Source organism: Pogoniulus pusillus, chromosome 8, assembly GCF_015220805.1.
Source record: "Pogoniulus pusillus isolate bPogPus1 chromosome 8, bPogPus1.pri, whole genome shotgun sequence".
Lineage (NCBI taxonomy): Eukaryota > Metazoa > Chordata > Aves > Piciformes > Lybiidae > Pogoniulus > Pogoniulus pusillus.
Window position 1 is genome coordinate 25,091,114 of NC_087271.1, and position 19,385 is coordinate 25,110,498.

Below are 19,385 nucleotides of genomic sequence, written 5' to 3' on the forward strand. Positions count from 1 at the left end.
ATCTTTCCTGTTCCTAGCTTATATGTATGTAAATTAAAAAATATTGATTTTGGATGGTAGCTCTGGAGATACAGAGATAACCTAAAATGGTGTTTTCACTGTTTGATCCCATCTGATACAACGCATTGGATGAGCCATATGATGGGACCAGGGTTAAGTCTACTCCCCAGCTTCTGGCATCTTTCATTCTTCCAGCTTTCTTTGGGAAGATAAACAGTGATGCTGACAGGTTACGTATGTGAAGGCATTCACATTGCCTTAAGATATCCTCACCTGATGAATTCAGGGCCATCCAAGAAATGAGAAGAGACTCCCTTGGCTCCCACATTAGACTTTTCTTTTTCTTAAAAAAAAAAAAAAGCCTCTTTCATATTACACAATTAAAAAGAAAAGTTTTTTTCCATCTTTTACTGACGGGAGGTTGCTGCTGGATTTCAGACTGAGGGACATCCTTTGTCTCCACTGCCATCTGTCCTTAGAGAGTTGTGAAAATGGTGGTCTGCAGCAAACTTACTGCTGCAGGGTGGGTGCACAGTAGGTAAATGCTTCACGTCTGCTAACAAAATACTAAATCATTATTTCGTTCTGAATCTTGCCATTGAGGACGTAAAAAAGCAGAGTGGGAATTCCCAACCAAAGGCAGCCATTTCAGTTGGTAGCTAACAAGATTCTACAGACATCAAAAAAAATAAATGAGCTTGCCTGCTCCAATTACAGCAGCAGCCATAGAGCTTCAAAGAGGTCACAGGTGTGGAAATTGGAGGACTCTTAATGGAGATCGAGATAAAAAGGGATTCTCTAAAGCTTTGGATGTAGGTTTCTGATCTGAAGAGTGGTGAGTAATGCAGTTGCTAGGAGGTATCTTTGGGTTTGCCTGGAGCATGCTAACAAGCAATCAAAAAGCTTGCCCATAGACAAACCGTTCTTTCCCTTTCCACTCTTTAGAATCATAAAAGCATTACACACAAACCCCACTGTTAATGCAACATGTGGGTGAAGTTCCAGGCTGTTGTGTATAAAACTCAATCTTAATTCCAGCAGTAATTTTAACTCGCTCCTCTCTTCCCTGTTGCGTGGTGACACTGAAGGAAGTGATGCAGAGTTTTCTGTGCATGTGTTAACTTGGGCTGAGTGTAGGAAGAGTCTGTGTAATCTCTTGATTTATTTATATATATTTTTTTTTTCCTTTTCCTGTCAAAGTCTCAGCTGTAATACTGTGCAACTGGAAACATCTAGCGTTTAACTTCAGTGTTTTGTCTGTTCTGTTCAGAGCTGATTTTACTGCTGGTGGATATTTTGCTACTTTTCTGTTTATAATGCAACCTGACATTTGTTTTCCTCTTTCTCTTGAGGCTGATTTTGTTCAAATTACAGATTTCCTTGCAACACAGGTTTTCTCATTTTGCAGTCTGCAGATTTTGAGGCCATCAGCAGTTTAGGCTACAAGGTCCTGCCCTTGTCTATACTTGATAGAAAAAGCATAGTACATACTGCTGAAAATTAGCATTTGCTGCCAGCTATCTGTGGTAACCTTGATATCTTCTGTTTGAACAGAAGTGATCCAGCAATTATTGCTGAATAGAAAAAAGGTTTCTAGCATTGCCTTTGTATGCAGGGTGTGAGAAAGTCCAAAAACTTTTTATTTATGCTAGTATATTACACCATATAATTGCATCCATCTTTTGATCTGTGGTATGAGTTAGTTCCATTGAAAACATGTTTTCTATTTTTAAATTGGCTGTCTTGAACAGAGTTCTTGAAACATTCTACTTTTTGGTTTTGTTTTTGTGTAGATTTTCCATATTGTGCTGGATTTAATATAATTGTTGACATGTTGTTTTAGTTTTGTTTTTTCTTTGCTTTGTTTCCTCTATGCTGTATAAATCTCTTGATGTTCTGTGTTGCAGTGTTGTGTTTTATCCAGCTTGAATATATAAGGTACCTCATAATAGCTGAACACTTCACAGTTTGGAAAGGTCTGATAGTGAAGTGCTGTCAGCTAGTGTTAAAAAGGGAGAGTGGAGATTTGAGGGCTGTAAGTGCTGTGTTCCTATCCTTGACAGAACGCTTCATGTTCAGCTGTGGCTAGACTAAGAAGCTCAAGGTTCCATCCATGGTTTATCGAAACCGAGAAACATCTCCTTGAAACTCCAATCATAGGTAGGGTGGTTTCTGCAGGTCCTCATTTTCTTTCCACTGATCAACAGCCAAATCTAAATTCTGAACTCAAGTGTATAAATTGCAAATCTGACATTAAATGAGATTATTGAGGCCAAAGTGACTCTTTCAAGAGAAGTTGCCATCTCCTTGTCTTTTCTGTGGCTCTTGTGATGCTCACAAAAAACGTGACCTGCACTAGCAGCAAGTTAGGGATACTGGCCCTCTACCTGAGTAGTGCTGCAGTATTTTCTCGTGTTCCCCAACCTAGTGTCATTTGCTGTTCTCTAATTGTTTGATGGTATTTTCACCTGGTCTATGCAGCAGCTTCTGTGGTAGAGCCCTGATAAGTGATGAAGACTCCTCTGTGTTATAAAAAGTGGTAAACAAAATAGCACATATCACGTTTGGCAGAACAGGAAAATGCCAGAAATTCCAGGCATATGTTTCATACCCCATCCATGAGATGGTCCTCTTTGAGTTATGACCCTTGCCTTGTCCTTTCCGTGGTTGTAGTGGATGTTGAGAGTGCATTTGTGCATGCATTTTTCTTTCTTCTCAGTAGTTCTGCTTGGGGTGTGTGCTTGCTGGGTTTTTTAATCAGTTCATGTTGATTCTTATCGTCTGTTTGTATAATAGTTTGGGGTTGATGTAATCATTGTTACATGTATTTCATTAAGAGATGTGTGTGTACTTAGGTGTTTGCATAATTCATGAAGTCAAGTATGTTCACATACCCTTTGTTAGCACAAGCGCACAGAGTAAGGGCGTACTTCTCTTTGTATCAGTGGCTCATTGGGGAGGGTTGCACTGTATTTATTTGGCATGTATATATGTAAAAACCCACGAGCTCTACCATTTATTTTCTTTCTTCTACACCCACCCTAAAAAAAAAGTAAAGAAAAACACACACTTCTGCTAGAGTTCTAGGATAGTTTATTTTTTCATCCAGCCATTAGTTTATTCGTTTAGGAGTTGTACACTGGAAAAAAAGTGCATCCATTAGACAGTGAGGGCTTTATTTATGAGAGGGGTGGTGTTTCAAAGGGGAGGTTGTCAGGTCCCAAAAGAGCCTTTCATGGTGTATTCTCAGCGTGCTTCTGAGGCCACTGCTCTGCTCATCAGGAGGAGAGGCAGAAATGTGGGCTTTACAGAGCAACTGTGTGTTTCACTGGTCCCTGCGCTCACTGACGTTTATTTACATATTGGGAGAGTAAATGGGTAGAACAGATGGCAACCAGACATTTGGTGGTTCTGTTCCCGTATGCTCCTCAGGGGTCTTGCATTCAGTTTTTGCAAAAAGCTTGTCCTATAGTGAGGAGAGAAAACCCAAGAGCCTGTTCACAACTATGAAACGCTTGTTGGGTTTTTGCCGTCGTGACAGATTAAAGTATTTAGTAAAATGTGAAATAATTACAAGGTTTGTTTTTCAAGTCCAGATACTTGTTCCTAAGGATGAGTCCACTGGCCTGTCTTTCTTTCTCCTTTTGTTGTTAGTTCTTATTTTCACCACTGGAGTGAATGCATTTAGATTTGAAGTGGGTGATCTCTTCCTTCTACAAACTGAGTTTGTAAAGTACAGGTCTGTTTATGTGAGTCTTGGATACCTTTTGGCCTTTTCTGCAAATATTGTAACTCATTTTTGCTCTTGCAAAAACAGAACACCTGAGCATTTTGCAGGATTTTCCAGAATATTTAGTATATGTTTCTTCTCTATTTACAGCTATGAAGTGGAAGATTTACTTCCATACTAAGCTGTTGTTTGGTTGGGTTTTTTTCTGACTTTCTTTGTACGCACTGGAATGTTGGAGCAGGCTGCTCCAGAGTACTGGGCAGCTTGATTTAGTGGTTCGGAGGTGCTTTTAATTTTTTTTCCAATGTGTGCATATTGTTTGTCTTAGAGAAGTGGTAATTAAAACACTTCTCCTGGGCAAAACCATAATGTAAAATACACATTCAGAAAATATGTTAAAAGGGGCAACGCAAGTTGGGTTTTGAGTGTGTAAACCTCTCAACCTGCACATTGTTCCTTCTTGTAAAGCAGCCAGGTGTTTCTCAGTAAAGTGGGGAGAAATCAAGTGAAAATTGAAGAGGTTGACCTTTTACACAGCATGCCAAATCAGCAGTTTTAAGAGTTTGTGACATGATGAATTCCAATGAGTTATTGGTAAACACATGAACCTGCCTAGTACTTGCAGGCAACCTGTCAAACAATGTAAATACCAGACCTCAGTTTCACTCACAATGTGGAATCTCCTAGAATTAAATGAAGTCGGCAATGCAAACATCTCTGTGATGTTCCTTTCTCTAATAAATGGTCAGTGCTGAACTAGTTTGCTTTGAATCAAGAGAGTTAAAAAAAAAAGAGTAAATTGAGAACTACTGATCCTCCATGAGTTCTGCCAAATGGTATCTAATGCCCTTCTTATTGAAAGACAAAACTAGGATGCCACATCACGCTCTGCAGGGAGGCTTAACATAGTAAATGGTAGCAGAGAAAGTGAAAATGGTAAATGGCAAGAAAGAAACACTATCTTCTTCAGATGTGTTTAGAGGGTTGATCATTAACTAAAAATAAAGTGGAAATTTAGTACTTTTCTGTAGGCCATGCTGCACAAATATTATGTTAGGATTAGTTTAAATGAAGATAATTGCTGATTTTTGGCAGGATATTCTACAACCCACCTGAAATACAGAAAATAGTTTCTAAGTAAGAGTTTTCAGCCAGGGTATATTGATAGTGTGAATGGTTAATGAAGCTGCTGTGTCTCGCTCAATATGGGGCAAAGCTTCTGTGATATATACAGCAGTTCTCTTAAATACTTTGTGAGGCATTTTAGAATCCTTTGAGATCAAAATTAAATACAAGCCTGTTATTAAATAGGACCTAACTTCCTTTATATATATATACACATACATATGGAATATTTCTGGGTTTAGGAAATGTATTTTGTATTTCTAAACTGAGCACACCATCGCAGTGCAATTACTGAGTAAATCACATCCTAGATAGTCTTTGTTTTTTTTTCTCCTGTGATAAAATAACATAGTTTAAATATCTTTTCCAGTGGTTTGTAGCCAGATGCAAAGTCAGCTAAAAAAGATTTATTCAGAGAGATTTCTACATCATTATGTAACTAAAAGTAGCTGTTGTAAGTACTGCAGAATTTCATGGCAATCTTGAAAGCCATAGCTTCAGTATCCTAGTTCCTTCCCTTAAGAGCAGATATTAGCAGTTAGATGGTCACATGATCTTTATGCTCCAAAATTGGATAAGCATTAATGAAGCAACTAAATCAGTAACAGCAGGACTCAAGAATAAGTGAACTGGTAAAAACCAGTAACTATTTTTGCCAGAATATGGCAGACCTTGTGGGTTTTGACACTTAAAGGGGGGGGGAAAGTATACTTACTGATTCCTCAAATGATAATCCACATGTGGTCGTTTATATCTCTGAAGGGTTTCATTGGTTGGGTTTTTTTTCCACTCTTTGGCAGACTGATATCTTGGTGTTGAGCTGCGATCTGATCACAGATGTCGATTTATATAAAGTTGTGGATCTCTTCCGGACACATGATGCTACTCTCTCCATGCTGATGAAGAAAACTCATGAACCCACAGAAGCAGTACCAGGACAGAAAGGGAAAAAAAAAACAGGTATGTAGACAGAAATACCTACATTTGTTTGCTAATAAATGATAGAGAAACCATTGGTATGTATCATGTGTTTAGCTGTCAGCCACAGAGCAAAGAAGATATCCTATTCTTCATCAGGTTCCTTGCTGGTGGTGTGACTTGTTTTTTACCAGCTCAAAATTAAGTATTAAACTCATGTAATCTTGCAGGCACTGGTCCAAAGCTCACAGGAGTTAAGGGAAAAGCTCCAGGTGACTTCAGTGAGTTTTGGATCAAACCCTAAATTTTTGCTACATATGAACATTAAAACCGTTAGGTTTTTCAAGAGCACCAGGCATCAACCTGCTTATAGCTGGGAGCTTTTGCCATTGACTGACTGTAGAGATCCACGTTGGGTGGGTTAGAAATGCTTCTGGAAGTTATCCTCTTTCATGATATGTACAGAATTACTCTTCTGTGATCACATCCAGAAGCCTTTTGCTAGGCAAAACTCCCACTGATTTAAAGGACTTGGTTAGATGCTTATCTTGTCCCTCTTACCATAATATCTTAGTTAGTGCCTTGTAATCTTTAATGTATCTGTTCTAACAACACTGCTGTAAGGCAGGGCAGGACTATTATCCCCCTTTACTTAAATGCTGAAAGTACTAAATACCATACAGTTGTTCCCATACCATGGCTCTCATTTTCTGTTAATGATATCTCTAAATTGTTGAGGCTTCATTAATGCCAGTGAGTCCTGGTCTGTGATTAAAGCTCAGAGGCATTACAGTAATACAAATATGAAAGTGTAGCTTCTAACTGCTTGAGAGAGGAGTGAAATGCAAACCAACCATTGGGCTACGTGTGTGTCTCAAAGTGGAGGAAATGTATTTTGAAAAGAAAACTGCTTAAACTCTGCATTAAAAGATTTTTCTGGAGCAGAATACAAGATTTGTAGTGCTGAAAGCATTTAGCTCTTGGACTCTCAAAAAACTCTAAACCCTCCTGTTTTTCAAAAGGCAGTCTTCAGTGATAATGGCACATGTAACATTGTCAGGAGCACTGTGACAGCCACATTGAGCATTCAGGAGTTATAAACTAATGTGTCTGTGGTAGAACATCATAGAGCTGCCCAGTGTGTGAGCTCTGAGCGTACAGAGCCGGAGTGAGGTCTGTAAAGATAAACAAGATCATCTAAAGAGTCTTTGCAAATGTAAACTCATCAGGTTGCACATGCATTCTTCATTTGCTTGTTTTTTCATGTCTGTGTGCTTGACTTTCTAGTATAACTCTTCCTACACAACTTGTTAAAATTTGTATATGATTTCTCAGATATATGGAAGACCAAACTTGAAAACATTAAAATTCCATTCTGTGGAAGTGTTTTGACATCCACAGTATTTTTCTGTGAGGCTGGATGCTAAGGTCTCCCACTCAAAACCACTGTGCTTCAGCCATTGTGAATTACACAAGTAAATCCGTTTCTGTGAACTGCCTTGGATGACACACAAACTCTTCTAGGCTTTTTTCAGTCACTTGCTAGAAGGAGAGGAGTGCCTAAACAGGAATTTTGAGTTCTTCAGGTTCTGAGAGGGGTACTGTAATTTAGGGAGGACCAGGCCCTCCTGCCTTTATTCATTCTTGACTGAATATACTCTATTGCTCTCATCATCCTAACTCATGTCTATCTTTTTTCCCATGATGGCTTCTTGCCACCACCAGCCTCCATTGTCGTTCTCTTTGCTTAGTCTCCTTCAAAGATCCTTGACAAGATTCCACCTTCTTTCTCATATATTACTCTTTTCTTTCACTACCAGTCCCATCCTCTGTTCCACTTCTGACTTCTCATCTCAGCCTGCTTCATTTATCTGCCCATAGACACCTTTTTTCTTCTCTTTGATTCCTGTCTCTGTGGTTCAGTGTTCTTTAACAGAGTCCCAATTTCCACCATTTTTCAGGGACTACTTTCTCTTCCTTCCAGCTTGTCTTCCAGAGTCCTCATTTTTGTGCTTTTATTTTCCCTCACCCCTATGAGCTTATGAGTTTTATTTCATTGCAAAAAGTAGATCAAACTCTTTTCTCTGAAGCAGTTGTTGGAGCATGGCTGTGGAGCCTTTTGGCTTCTGTGCTTTGTTTGTACCATCTAATGGTACGGAAGGCCTTAGATGGCACCTGCTATTTGATCAGTTCTGGGAGATGAGGAATCGAAAGAACCTTTCCTTTAGAATAAAATGTGCAGGATTTTTTGCAGTAAAAACAGAAACCTTGGAAGAGCACTTGAAACTGCAGGGTTTCAGACATTTGTAATGCAGTCAAATGGCAAAAAGTACACTCCTGACACAGGTCAGCAGAGCTAGCTTACTGAATGTCATGCTTCTTCTTTGAAGAACTGGAATATCAGAGCTTTTCAAAGGAATTGACACCTAACCTTTTTTTTTCTTTTTCTTCGTCTTCTTTTTCTTCTTCTTTTTTTAAATTTTATTTCCCCCTACCCTGTCTTTAGCCTTAGAAGAAGATGAACTGTTTTTGCTGAAATTCTCCAAGTGTTCCTTTTAAGGCAGGCACTTGGCATTATACATTTCATCCCCCACAATTTAAATTTGATGAAGCTTATAGGCAACTGAAGACAAGATATTAACAAGCAGTGTTTTAGGCAGCTTTTCATAGTATGTGGCACTATCAGCTCTTTCTCTAAATGGTGATACATGTGTGTTTCTCTGTACTTGCACTGTACTGCTCAAGTGTTAGGAACTTGAAATGGAAATAGATCCTCTATCCTGATGAGCCACTACATACATTTGCAGATTCTATTTATTATTTCATTGTTCCTAAAAATGCATTCCTTTTTTGAGGAGCAGCAGCAAGACTCTTTATTACAGAATCATTGCTTTCAGGATATTTTTGTTCAAGAATTGTATGTAATATAAGGAACGGGTTTTAAATTATCTCCTTAAAACTAATTCATGTTATATATTAATACTGATGGTTTCCTGCTTGACACAACTAAGCAGCAAGTTACAGAGTGAAATTAATTTACTTTTCTGTTTAGAGGATCATATATTGACAATCATAATCTCAAAATTGTGGCTTTCAAAATTGATTAATAAGAGGCATGGCAATAAAACCCACAACAAAACCAAAACCCACAAAGAACGCTAGTAATTGATAGCAACTCAAATGGAGCTGTGTGCTTAAAGATGACCTACAAGGGACAGAGTGGAAAACAGTGTCTGAGCCTCTCTGTGTATAAAGAAAGGCAGAAAAGATGGCTTGTTTTTCTTGTCTTGAAAGCAGCAGGCATGTCATCACTGGTATTCCTTGTGTTTGCCAGAAGACCTCTTGGTGGTCTTGCAGACTGCATCGTGTGAATTCTTTCCCTTTGACTGAAAGGGTGTGGATAGTGAGTCTTCAACAAAGGTGTCTTTTTCACAAGTGTAAATTAATTGTATTTGATCTTAAAGCATTTTAGAAAATCTCACTGCACATTATTTCTTCTCATCTCTGAGTTGCTCATTTTCCATTCTCTTATGATTCAATGGGGTTTTTTTTAGGTCATTAAAGGACTTAACAGTTGCTGGGCATCTAATTTCTGCAGTAATTAATAAATTGGCAATAGCAATGTCAAATTCTACTTTATGAATCACAAGGAGGTAAAACACATCTTGTATTCATTTTTATCCTGTAACAGGTTTTTTTTTAGGTAGCATCACAAAAGCTTTGACAATTTTCTCATATTTTCCTTGCAGAGATTTTCTAAACTAGTTACATATTTATTCTTTTCCTTGTTAAGTAATGCCAATGCAATCTGAAGCAGCACTCTTGTGTCTCTAGATAATTGATTTTGGTAATAGGTTTTTGTCTTTTCTAAATTACAGAAGTAATGCTATTTATTGCCAGTGTGCAGAGGAGAACTTGATTTGACATCTGCTGCTAAGAAAACGTAGGACTCTCACATGGTTTCACTGCCTGTTTCTTACCTAGCCATACAATTAAGAGAAACTGGTTTGGTGGCAGTCATGTACCTGGTCCTGTTTTCAACCAAGCGGTGGGCTTGGGTTTGGTTTTTCTTTTCCTATTTCTTACTGCATAGAGCTTTGCTGTCACAGTGCACAGTGTAATATATTACTGCAGGAGATGAGCAGCCACAACCTGAACTTTGAGAGAAGTATTGGTTGGTGTCTTTATGGAGGAAGATTGATAATGGTTGTGTTTCTAGCTTGTCAGAATTAGGTGGCAGTGGTGATGGCTGATTATCCCCTGCTCTGTAATTTCATCAACCTCCTTAGCATGAGAATCAGTACTGTTTTCAAGATGTGTTTCTGAGTTTTTACATTGAGCGAGCTTTATCCTAGTTGTACTTAATTTGTCTTAGTGTTGCAAGTTCAGGCCTATTTTTGTGCTTCTTTGCTGTATGATTAATTTCTGGGAAGGAATGGGGAATCTAAAGAGGGTATGCTTGATCATTTGGATCAAAGACTGCCAAGAGGAGAACTTTTAACAGCTGCATGTTTGACTGTATTTTGATAGTGGTTATTGCTATGGTAACTCTGAAGAAACAAGCAAAAGTAAAATAATGGATGGGGCTGAACTGAGAAAAAATAGGGTTAAAAATAGTTTGACCAGGAAAAGATCTTAGAGAATTAGCTACTTATACAGCATGCTCTTTCTCCAGTGTGGTTAAAGGTTTAGAACTTAGGAGATTGAATATTTGCCAGTTTGGCTCAAGATACTATTATTTAGTGGGTGAAAAGAGGGTAAAATTGTACCATGGCATTCTTCTACAGGCTGTGTTCCTGTAAAGATCAGGGTATGGTTCCCACCAGAGTGGTGGCTCGTACTATAAAGCACAAGTTAGAATAACCTGCCATCACTGTATTCGGGTGTTGTGGAAAACTATTCAGAACCAAATGCTTTATGTTTAAGCAGACCAAAGTCACTGTTGATGCAAGTCACTGATTACAGGAGATGGGAATTGCCACAATAATCTATGTGACTATTAGGTATTCTCTTGGTTGACAGTTTTATAAACAGATATTTAAAACAAGTTAACCAGAAACATCAGTGGTGGGAGTCCTAGGATATATACTTTCATGTGTGTTTGTGTATGTGATTTAGGTTTCTCTATTGCTATCAGTATTTATGTAAAATATGGTGTCAGTTGCAAAGTGGAAATCATAATCCTCTCCAGACCACCTAGTTCTAGTGTGGACCGACTTACCATGAGGAGGGAGCAGTTGGATTTTGAAGTCCTTTCTGCTTGATTTGGGTTTGTTGTTATGTAAATTCAGGTAGTAGGTGTGGGGTGGTTTTTTTGTTTGTTTTTGTTGGGGTTTTTTTTTTGTTGTTGTTTTTAAAGAGAGAAAAGGAAAGGACAACTCAAAATTGAGTGTCACATGTCAGGGCCTGTAGCTGTCACCTTCATTAAGATGATACAAAAAGCTGATAGGCCAGTCAGGCCATTGGATGTCAGAATGCCTATCAGCCATCCTGACTGAAAAGAACTTAATAAATATTGTGGATAATTTTCTACATTCAGCAAGTTGTTGGGTTAGTCTGAGACCTGATATTTCACATTCTTTAGGGTGGTTGGTGGTCCCATTTGTCTTTCCAGTCTGCATTAAGATAGCATTATGTAATGATTGTGTTTGATTTTTCTACTTCAGTGGAGCAGCGCGACTTCATTGGAGTGGATGACACGGGAAAAAGATTGCTCTTCATGGCTAATGAAGCTGACTTGGATGAAGAACTTGTCATTAAAAGATCCATCCTTCAGAAGTAAGCTTATGAGTCCTTGTAATAGAAACTGAACTTGAGATGGGAGGAGACAACTGTGAACTAGGAGAGATGGTTAAAGACGAAGTAGGATGAGAAAGGAAGAGGAAAAGCAGCTTTTGCAGTATTGGTGGAGCAGTACTGTATTATTCATTACATCATTAAAACCAGTCGTTAGGCATGTCTGTGTTACTAGAGCTCAGATACATTTTAGATTCAGAAGTGTAGGATTAGACCCTATACATTAAATGCTAGTCTCATTGGCTGAGACCCACATGGATTTATAGAATATCTGAGAAAGGTTTTCATTCTTTCATTACACTCATCTGTATATGAGACACAAAGCTTCAGCTGTTTTTCCAGGCTCAGGAAGATTCATTGGAGAATCCAGATCATATCCACCACTAAGGTGCACTAGGTACTTGAATTAGTTTATTAACTATGCCAGCATAGCTCCATGACATAATTCATATCCATTAGTAGAAGGAAAGATGGCTTGTTATTCTTCACACTTCTCTGTACAGTGATTTTAGTTTTCTTTGACACACATTGTCTGACATCTTCCATGGAAAACTCTACTGACCCCTTGAGAGGCCAACCTTTGTAGCCTGCCCTAGGCTGACAGACTGTCACCACTATGAGATTAGACATCTGTGGGACAGTCATCTGAAAGTTGGGAAATTCATCCTTGTGGACCTTGTAAGTCAAGGATGTGTGTATCTGGGGTCTGATCTCAGATAAATCTCTTCTGTGGAAGTGCATATGATGTGGGTTGTAGGCCACAGCTAGATGGAATCTTTCCTTCAACATTCTGCTGCCAGATGCAAGGGAGTTGCTGTGTGGCCATGGAAAGAGGACTCCTCTTTGTTCCTGTTTGAGGATTACCTCAGGAGGAAGGTGGTCAAGAGTGAGTCCTGTTAACTGCTGTGATGGGAAAAGCCTGTCCCAACAGTCTCTTTCCCAGTGTTCTCTTGGTAATGACAGGGATCAGGCTCCAGGCAAGCCTTCTGTGCATTCACAGCAGCTGATCTGCATAGTGTAGGAAGTTCAGCACTGTTGCATACTTTGTTTTTGCACAAACAAAGACTAATAGACCTATTTTGGGTTAAGGAGGAATATTACTTCCTCCTAGTGCTAGCTGGTAACTGTGGTATAATGACCTAGAAACTGCTGTAACGTGTGATCTTGGTTGACCTCTGATTTTACAGGTTTGTCTCACTAGAGGATTCTCATTCCTGTTACCCTGTAGCTAAATTAATCAGGCTTTATCCTGCAAGCCTGATTTTGCCTTCAGGAACACCTGTTCAGTTACACTGTCTTCAGATCTTCTTGAGCATAACTGTTTGGGATTTGGTAAATGTGGTGTTGGGGATAAGTGTGCAGATGGGATAAAAATCTGTACGGCTCACTGTCTGTTTTACATTCCCGTACTCGCAGCTATGAAAAACAATGTAAGCCATTAGTCACCCTCCAAGTGAAGCCCATACATGATGGGATAGTCTAGAAGCACAAAGAGAGAAGACCTAAGTGTTGATAAAGAAGAAAGCAACAAAATAATAATGCTTTGAAGCAGCAGGCAGAAACGTTGGGCCAGTACCCACTGGGGTAAGCTTCTGACATCTCAACCTGCCTGCTCTGTATGGGTGCTCCTGCACTCTCTCTGTTTTACAGCTTCCATCTTGGAGAAGCTCTGGGGGAAGCAAAAGAGTGTATGGAAATTGTCAGATACTTTCAAACGAGGCAATTCCAGGTTAGCAAAAACTGTGGGAGCTCTAGGAAGACAAAGTGTTGGCAGCTAATGATGTTTTAACCACTGGGCTGTCTAGACCTGCTCAAGCCCCAACTTTCTCATGTGAGAAACAAAAGTGACGCTTAAAACAATCTTTGAAGTCTTCTTTTTTATACATCATAGTAAAGCAAGGAGGGGAAAGAAAGAAAAGAGCAAGCCCAATCTCGTTTTCTTCATGGATCATTTGAACTGACTGACTTTTAGCTACCATGTTGGCTGTTTCTTGATCTCTGGACTTTGTTTTGATGAAATAACAGACTTTCTGGCAGGATGGGAGAATTTCCAGTACAGTCATGTGTTCCTCTGTGAAATACAATAGACATTTTGAGGGTGTTGCTTTTGTTTGTTTTGCTTTTAATGATCCCTTTGAAGGGCTATAATGGTCTTGTTACATGAACTGAAGCATTGAAGGAGTTCTAGTTTTGCTCTTCAGATCTGTCTTTTTCTTTCTATTTTCTTTTTTTCTCTCCCTTTAGAAGGAGGAGATGGAGGAGGGACAGGGAGGGAGTGGTGAAAGGAATGAGAAGAGGGAAGATGAACTTTTCTTTAAAGCTAGGAATCTTGTTACTGGTAAAAATCTATATCCCATACAGAAATGGTTCAAAGGACCTTTGGCTTCCCCTCCTCACAGGAGGGAAGTTGTGTTGACAAAACATCCAAAGCTGTAGAACGCTAATTCAAATCCTTGAAGAAAAACCTTTTTCCTGACCTTTGCCTTCTTCCTATCATTGGATTTCACGCTCTTCACTTTCCTGCCATAAAAGAGCAGCTGGTGGGGAGGGACAGGGGAAAACACACATTCTCCTGAGTACCTGTTGAGTATTAAATATTTATTTGCTTTTGACTCAGACGTTTTGTAATAATGAAAGTGTTACAGAATGAAACATTTTAATAGGATTTTTAAGTTCATGGTGTAACCTCTAATTCTCTTTCTCAGCTTAGTTAGAATTGCTTTTTCCAGATTTGCTGTTTTGATTTATTTTGGGGGTTTTGTGAGCTGTGGATAGCTATTTTGGTTTTCTGAATGTCTCTCCTTGTTACACCACAGAAAGAAGTCAAGATTTTGCTCCTTTGCTTGCCAGAAGGAATCTGGCAAAGCTTTCAATTCAGCTGTTAAAATTGTCATTTTTTTTCTCCCTGTGCTGTTAATCACCCTGATGACCTGATGACAAGTCCCTCAGGTATTGTCCTCCCTCCAGTAAACAAGTGCAAAACAGTATCAAATACATCCAGACAGGCATATTTTGGATGGTCCAGGAGACAAAAGCTATTTGTGGTGCCTAGAGAGATGACTGCTGCTGGGGAAAGCATTTCAAGGAAATGGTTCCCTGTTTGGGTAATGAGAGCTTATAAAAAGCCATGAAGTGCCTGTGTGTGTCATTCACTTTGGCAAATAGCTGCAAGATGAGATACTAGAATGAAAGAAGTACAGTTTGGGGAAGTTTCAGAACTAGCTTTGGGCCCTTTGAAGGAAAAAAAAATAAAGTTATGTGCTCATCCTGGAGCCTGGTTTTGCCGGTGACATCTTGCTGACTTGGGTTTTGGCAGGATGAAGGAGTGAGGAAATGATGAGAATTCCATAGCTGCTGCCTTGGCTTTCAGAGGGGGCAAAAGTATTTGTTTTCAAAGCATGATTACAATGGATGGGGAGCTTTTTGCTCCACCTCTGATATTTATGGTCATGCAAAGTGAGACAGTAAAAGACACCTGTTGGAGCAGGTCTAAATTTGGAGCATTTCCTTTTAAGATCTTGTGGGCTGTGTAAGGGTGAGTTCAGCCTTCGTGGGTGTTCTGTCTGCACAGATGCAGGTGCAGAGCTTCTCCTAGAGAATATGTTAATAAATCACTGTGACAATTCCAGCTACTTATTACCTCATGTGTTTCAGACAAAAAGGAATATCTCATCTATAAATATATACAGTGCTAACGTTACTAGCCTTGAAGTAACAATACAGATCTGTTTTTAAGATATTTTAATAAAAAGAGGGGGGTAAGATGGGGGGAGTTTTACTTCCTTTCTCCTTGCATCATGAGAGTAAAAATGAATGGTGTAGTATAATTTTAAATGGCAGTGTTGCCAAGTGGGTAGGTAATGGGAGTTCAGGAACAGTTTTGATACACTTGATTTCCTTTCTATTGCCCTGGGATATCACCTTTTTTTTTTTGCTTTCTTCTTTTTTTTTCCTGCTGATAATTTGGTTTAAGTGGATCATATATAAACACACTGCAACTTCAGTGTTTCTGTTCTCTGAAACTGCTCTCATTGGGAAATTGGCATCTCTGAGATACTCTGCCAGACCTGTAGTAATTCTTTTGAACTTTTTTCTTTCTTTTAAAATTGGCTTCATGAGAGAGGCTGGGAGTGACACAGGTATAGGCAAATGCACCACTGTGTCAAGCATCCTAAACTTACATCATGGGCAGATGTCCTTTCCTAGATGCAGTGAAGAGGTCTGTCACCTCCAGCTTGCCCCGATCTAGGTGTGTTCTCAAGTACTTCATACGCCACACGAATCATTACTCTTCTTAGCTTGAACAGCAGGGCTTTGATAACTTGGTTCTTTTTACTTTGTGCATTAGGCAGTGGTCCCCACAAGCACTGCCACTGGCAAGGAAGCAGGGGGGTGCAATAACCTAACACAGTAATGAAAATCCCAAGGAGCAACTCGGGGCACACCAGGAAGCAAGAATTCTTTGCTGAGCTCAGCTGTCTACTACCTGCTGAATATGTGTGTATCATAGAATGGTTTAGTTTGGGAGGAACCTCAAAGATCATCTAGTTCCAACCCCCTGCCATAGGCAGAGGTACCTCCCATTAGAACAGGTTGCTCAAAGCCTCGTCCAACCTGGCCTTGAACACCTCCACAACCTCCCTGGGCAATCTGTTCCAGTGTCTCAACCTCACTGTAAAGAACTCTTTCCTAACATCTAGTTTAAATCTCCCCTCTTCCAGTTTAAACCCGTTACCCCTTGTCATGTCATTACAAGACCTCATAAATAGTCCCTCCCCAGCCTTCCTGTAGGTCCCCTTCAGATACTGGAAGGCCACTATAAGGTCTCCTCAAAGCCTCCTCTTCTCCAGGCTGAAGAGACCCAACTCTTGTAGCCTGTTCTCATAGCAAAGATGCTCCAACTGCTGATCATGGTGTTCCTGTGTTGATTTAAACTATTACCAAACTTTTGCTTATAAATTTCCTTTGCATTCAAGAAATATTTTGAAGGATGTCATGGAAAGATGTTGGATGTTTATTTATTTATTTATGTGCTTACTTATTTTCTTTCCCTGAAATGTAACCTTTAGAAAGTGATGTGTAGATCTTCATTTCTTCCCTGTTAGTCCAAAGCTGTCCTGCAGTTATTCTAGATCTGCTCTTCCAGTTTTTGTTTTTTTTCTGACTAGCATCCAGAAAAAAAGGTCTGTTTGTTTTGGCTCCTCCATCACAAAAAAATAGAAATTGCATGTGTTGATTTAGGTAATAATCCTTTTGCAGATGCACAAGAGAGAAAAGAATCTGGTTCTGAACTGAATTGGTTTCACAGTACTAGTAGGAATTTAGAAAGTTGTAAAAAGTTATTTTAGCCGGCAAAGTAAGCGGATCTGACTCTGAATCAAAACAGGGAAACTAGGACTAGTGAGTAAGAGGGTGTGATTTTTACATACTAACTTCTCAGACTATAACCACACTTTAAAAATGTTGCTGCAGCTTTAATCACATTTCTTTACAAAAGAGGATTTCGCTGAACATTTCAGAAAAAATCCTGGCCTGTGAGTAGTTGTTCGAGCCATGAGTTGGAAGTAGATGTTTTCAAGATGCCCTTGAAGGTCTTGCATACCTGTTTAGATGTTTCTCAGTTTGCTGAGTAGCTTTGGCCCTTTGGAAGGAAAAAAAAAAAAGCTCATGCTTTTAAACGTTGCTCACCTTGCTCTGCCTTTCCTGTAAATATGTTGGGATGAGCATAGCCTTCAACTTCAGAAATAGAGTGTTTTTAACATGCCTTGCTTTATTGTTTCTAATATGGATCTAGCCAAATATATGGAAAGCATTTTAATTTGGTACTTTCACATGTTATGCTTCTACAATAATCATGAATGTATAATCAAAGCAGTCAGACAGTGACCTTATTTTAAAGAACATAGTATCACAGTATCACCAAGGTTGGAAGAGACCTCACAGATCATCAAGTCCAACCCTTTACCACAGAGCTCAAGCCTAGACCATGGCACCAAGTCCCATGTCCAGTCCTGCCATGAACAGCCCCAGGGACAGCGACTCCACCACCTCCCCGGGCAGCCCATTCCAGTGTCCAATGACTCTCTCAGTGAAGAACTTTCTCCTCGCCTCGAGCCCAAATTTCCCCTGGCGCAGCCTGAGGCTGTGTCCTCTTGTTCTGGCGCTGGCCACCTGAGAGAAGAGAGCAACCTCCCCCTGGCCACAACCACCCCTCAGGTAGTTGTAGACAGCAATAAGATCACCCCTGAGCCTCCTCTTCTCCAGGCTAAACAATCCCAGCTCCCTCAGCCTCTCCTCATAGGGCTTGTGCTCGAGGCCTCTCACCAGCCTCGTTGCCCTTCTCTGGACACGCTCAAGCATCTAGTGCTATTTCTGATTTTAATACTGTTGCTTTCATGAGATTCTATTGTGTTTTGCTGGTGCCATGTTATTTTATTCATTCTTTGGGGTGGGTTGAAATGAATGTACAGTGTGTCACAGGATCACAAGATGTTAGAGGTGAGAGATCAAGTCCAACCTCCCCACCAGAGCAGGACCATACAACCTATCTGAGGTCACAGAGGAACGCATCCAAACAGGCCTTGAAAGTCTCCAGAGAGGGAGACTCCACAGCCTCTTGGGGGAGCCTGTTCCAGTGCTCTGTGACCCTTACAGTAAAGAAGTTCCCCCTTGTGTTGAGGTGGAGCCTCCTGTGCTGCAGCTTACACCCATTGCTCCTTGTCCTATCGCAGGGAGCAAGTGAGCAGAGCCTGTCCCCCCTCTCCTGACCTGCAGCCCTCAGATGTTTATAAACATTTATTAAATCTCTTCTCCAGACTTGCAAAGCCTCAGATTCCTCATCCTCTCCTCATAAGGCAGTGTTCCACTCCCCTGATCATCCTTGTAGACCTCTGGACTATCTCGAGCAGATCCCTGTCCCTCTTGAACTGGGCAGCCCAAAACAACACAGTACTCAAGGTTCTATTTATAAAAGAAAGGTCATGCCAAGCGTGTATTGTCACTTGTTTAGGTAAGAAATTGTGACTTCTAGAATCTGGAATATTATCAGGAACTTCTGTTGAATGTAGTTATAGAAAGACTTAATGGCAGCAGGTTTAATGTTACCACCAGATTCTTGCCAGCGTTACAGCATGCATAAAACTAAAACCAGGGCACGTGAGGCTCAGCGTTTGCTCTCTAATCATCAGTAAATGTATGTTGTGCAGATTGTCATTCGTCATTTGTCTGCCTGCTGCAGTCTCAGACCAGCAATGAGCCCATGGTTTGGTTTGACTTTTCAGAGGTTTCAAAGGAGGAAGGGATGACTGTGTTGCTTGGACACTCCTGAGTCCATGTGACTTGGTAAATGCAGTGCTCTGGGTGAGTCATCAGGTTGGACAACACTGAAGTTGAATCTCATTGTTACTCACACTCAGGCTTAGATCTTGAAAAGATGACAAATAGTCTGTTCGTTTTAGAAGGATGTCTTGATACTTTTATGCAGTTGCCACTGTGTATTTTTTAGCAGTGCTGTGAATCAGTTTATTTGACAGAGTTGCTGGGAATCTAGCAGTCACCAGCTGGTTTTGTGACGTATTTACCCCAATTCATCTGAATGTAATCTCTGCGATCTAAAAGTTCCTCTGGATGGTCAGCGGTGAGACAATATACATATATTTTTTTCAGCCTTAGTGTGTATTCAGTATATCTGTCTGTTCAAATCTTAGGGTTTCATCTTAATTCCAGTGATCCCAGAATGACCAGTATGTGACAGAGGGACACAGACTCCTTATTGTGTGGTTGGGGTGGTACAGAGAGAGAAAAAAGCCAAAGATCA

The 19,385-nt window shown here is 40.0% G+C and overlaps 1 protein-coding gene across 2 annotated transcripts in view; it reads left to right on the forward strand.

Moving 5' to 3' along the window:
• EIF2B3 (eukaryotic translation initiation factor 2B subunit gamma) overlaps nucleotides 1–19,385 on the forward strand; it is a 104,999-nt gene that overhangs the window by 15,304 nt on the left and 70,310 nt on the right. For both annotated transcript variants that reach the window (XM_064147699.1, XM_064147696.1), the window contains exons 4-5: nucleotides 5,656–5,815; nucleotides 11,440–11,551. In XM_064147699.1, the coding sequence (XP_064003769.1) occupies nucleotides 5,656–5,815; nucleotides 11,440–11,551 (272 nt within the window). The remainder of the gene's footprint in view (nucleotides 1–5,655; nucleotides 5,816–11,439; nucleotides 11,552–19,385) is intronic.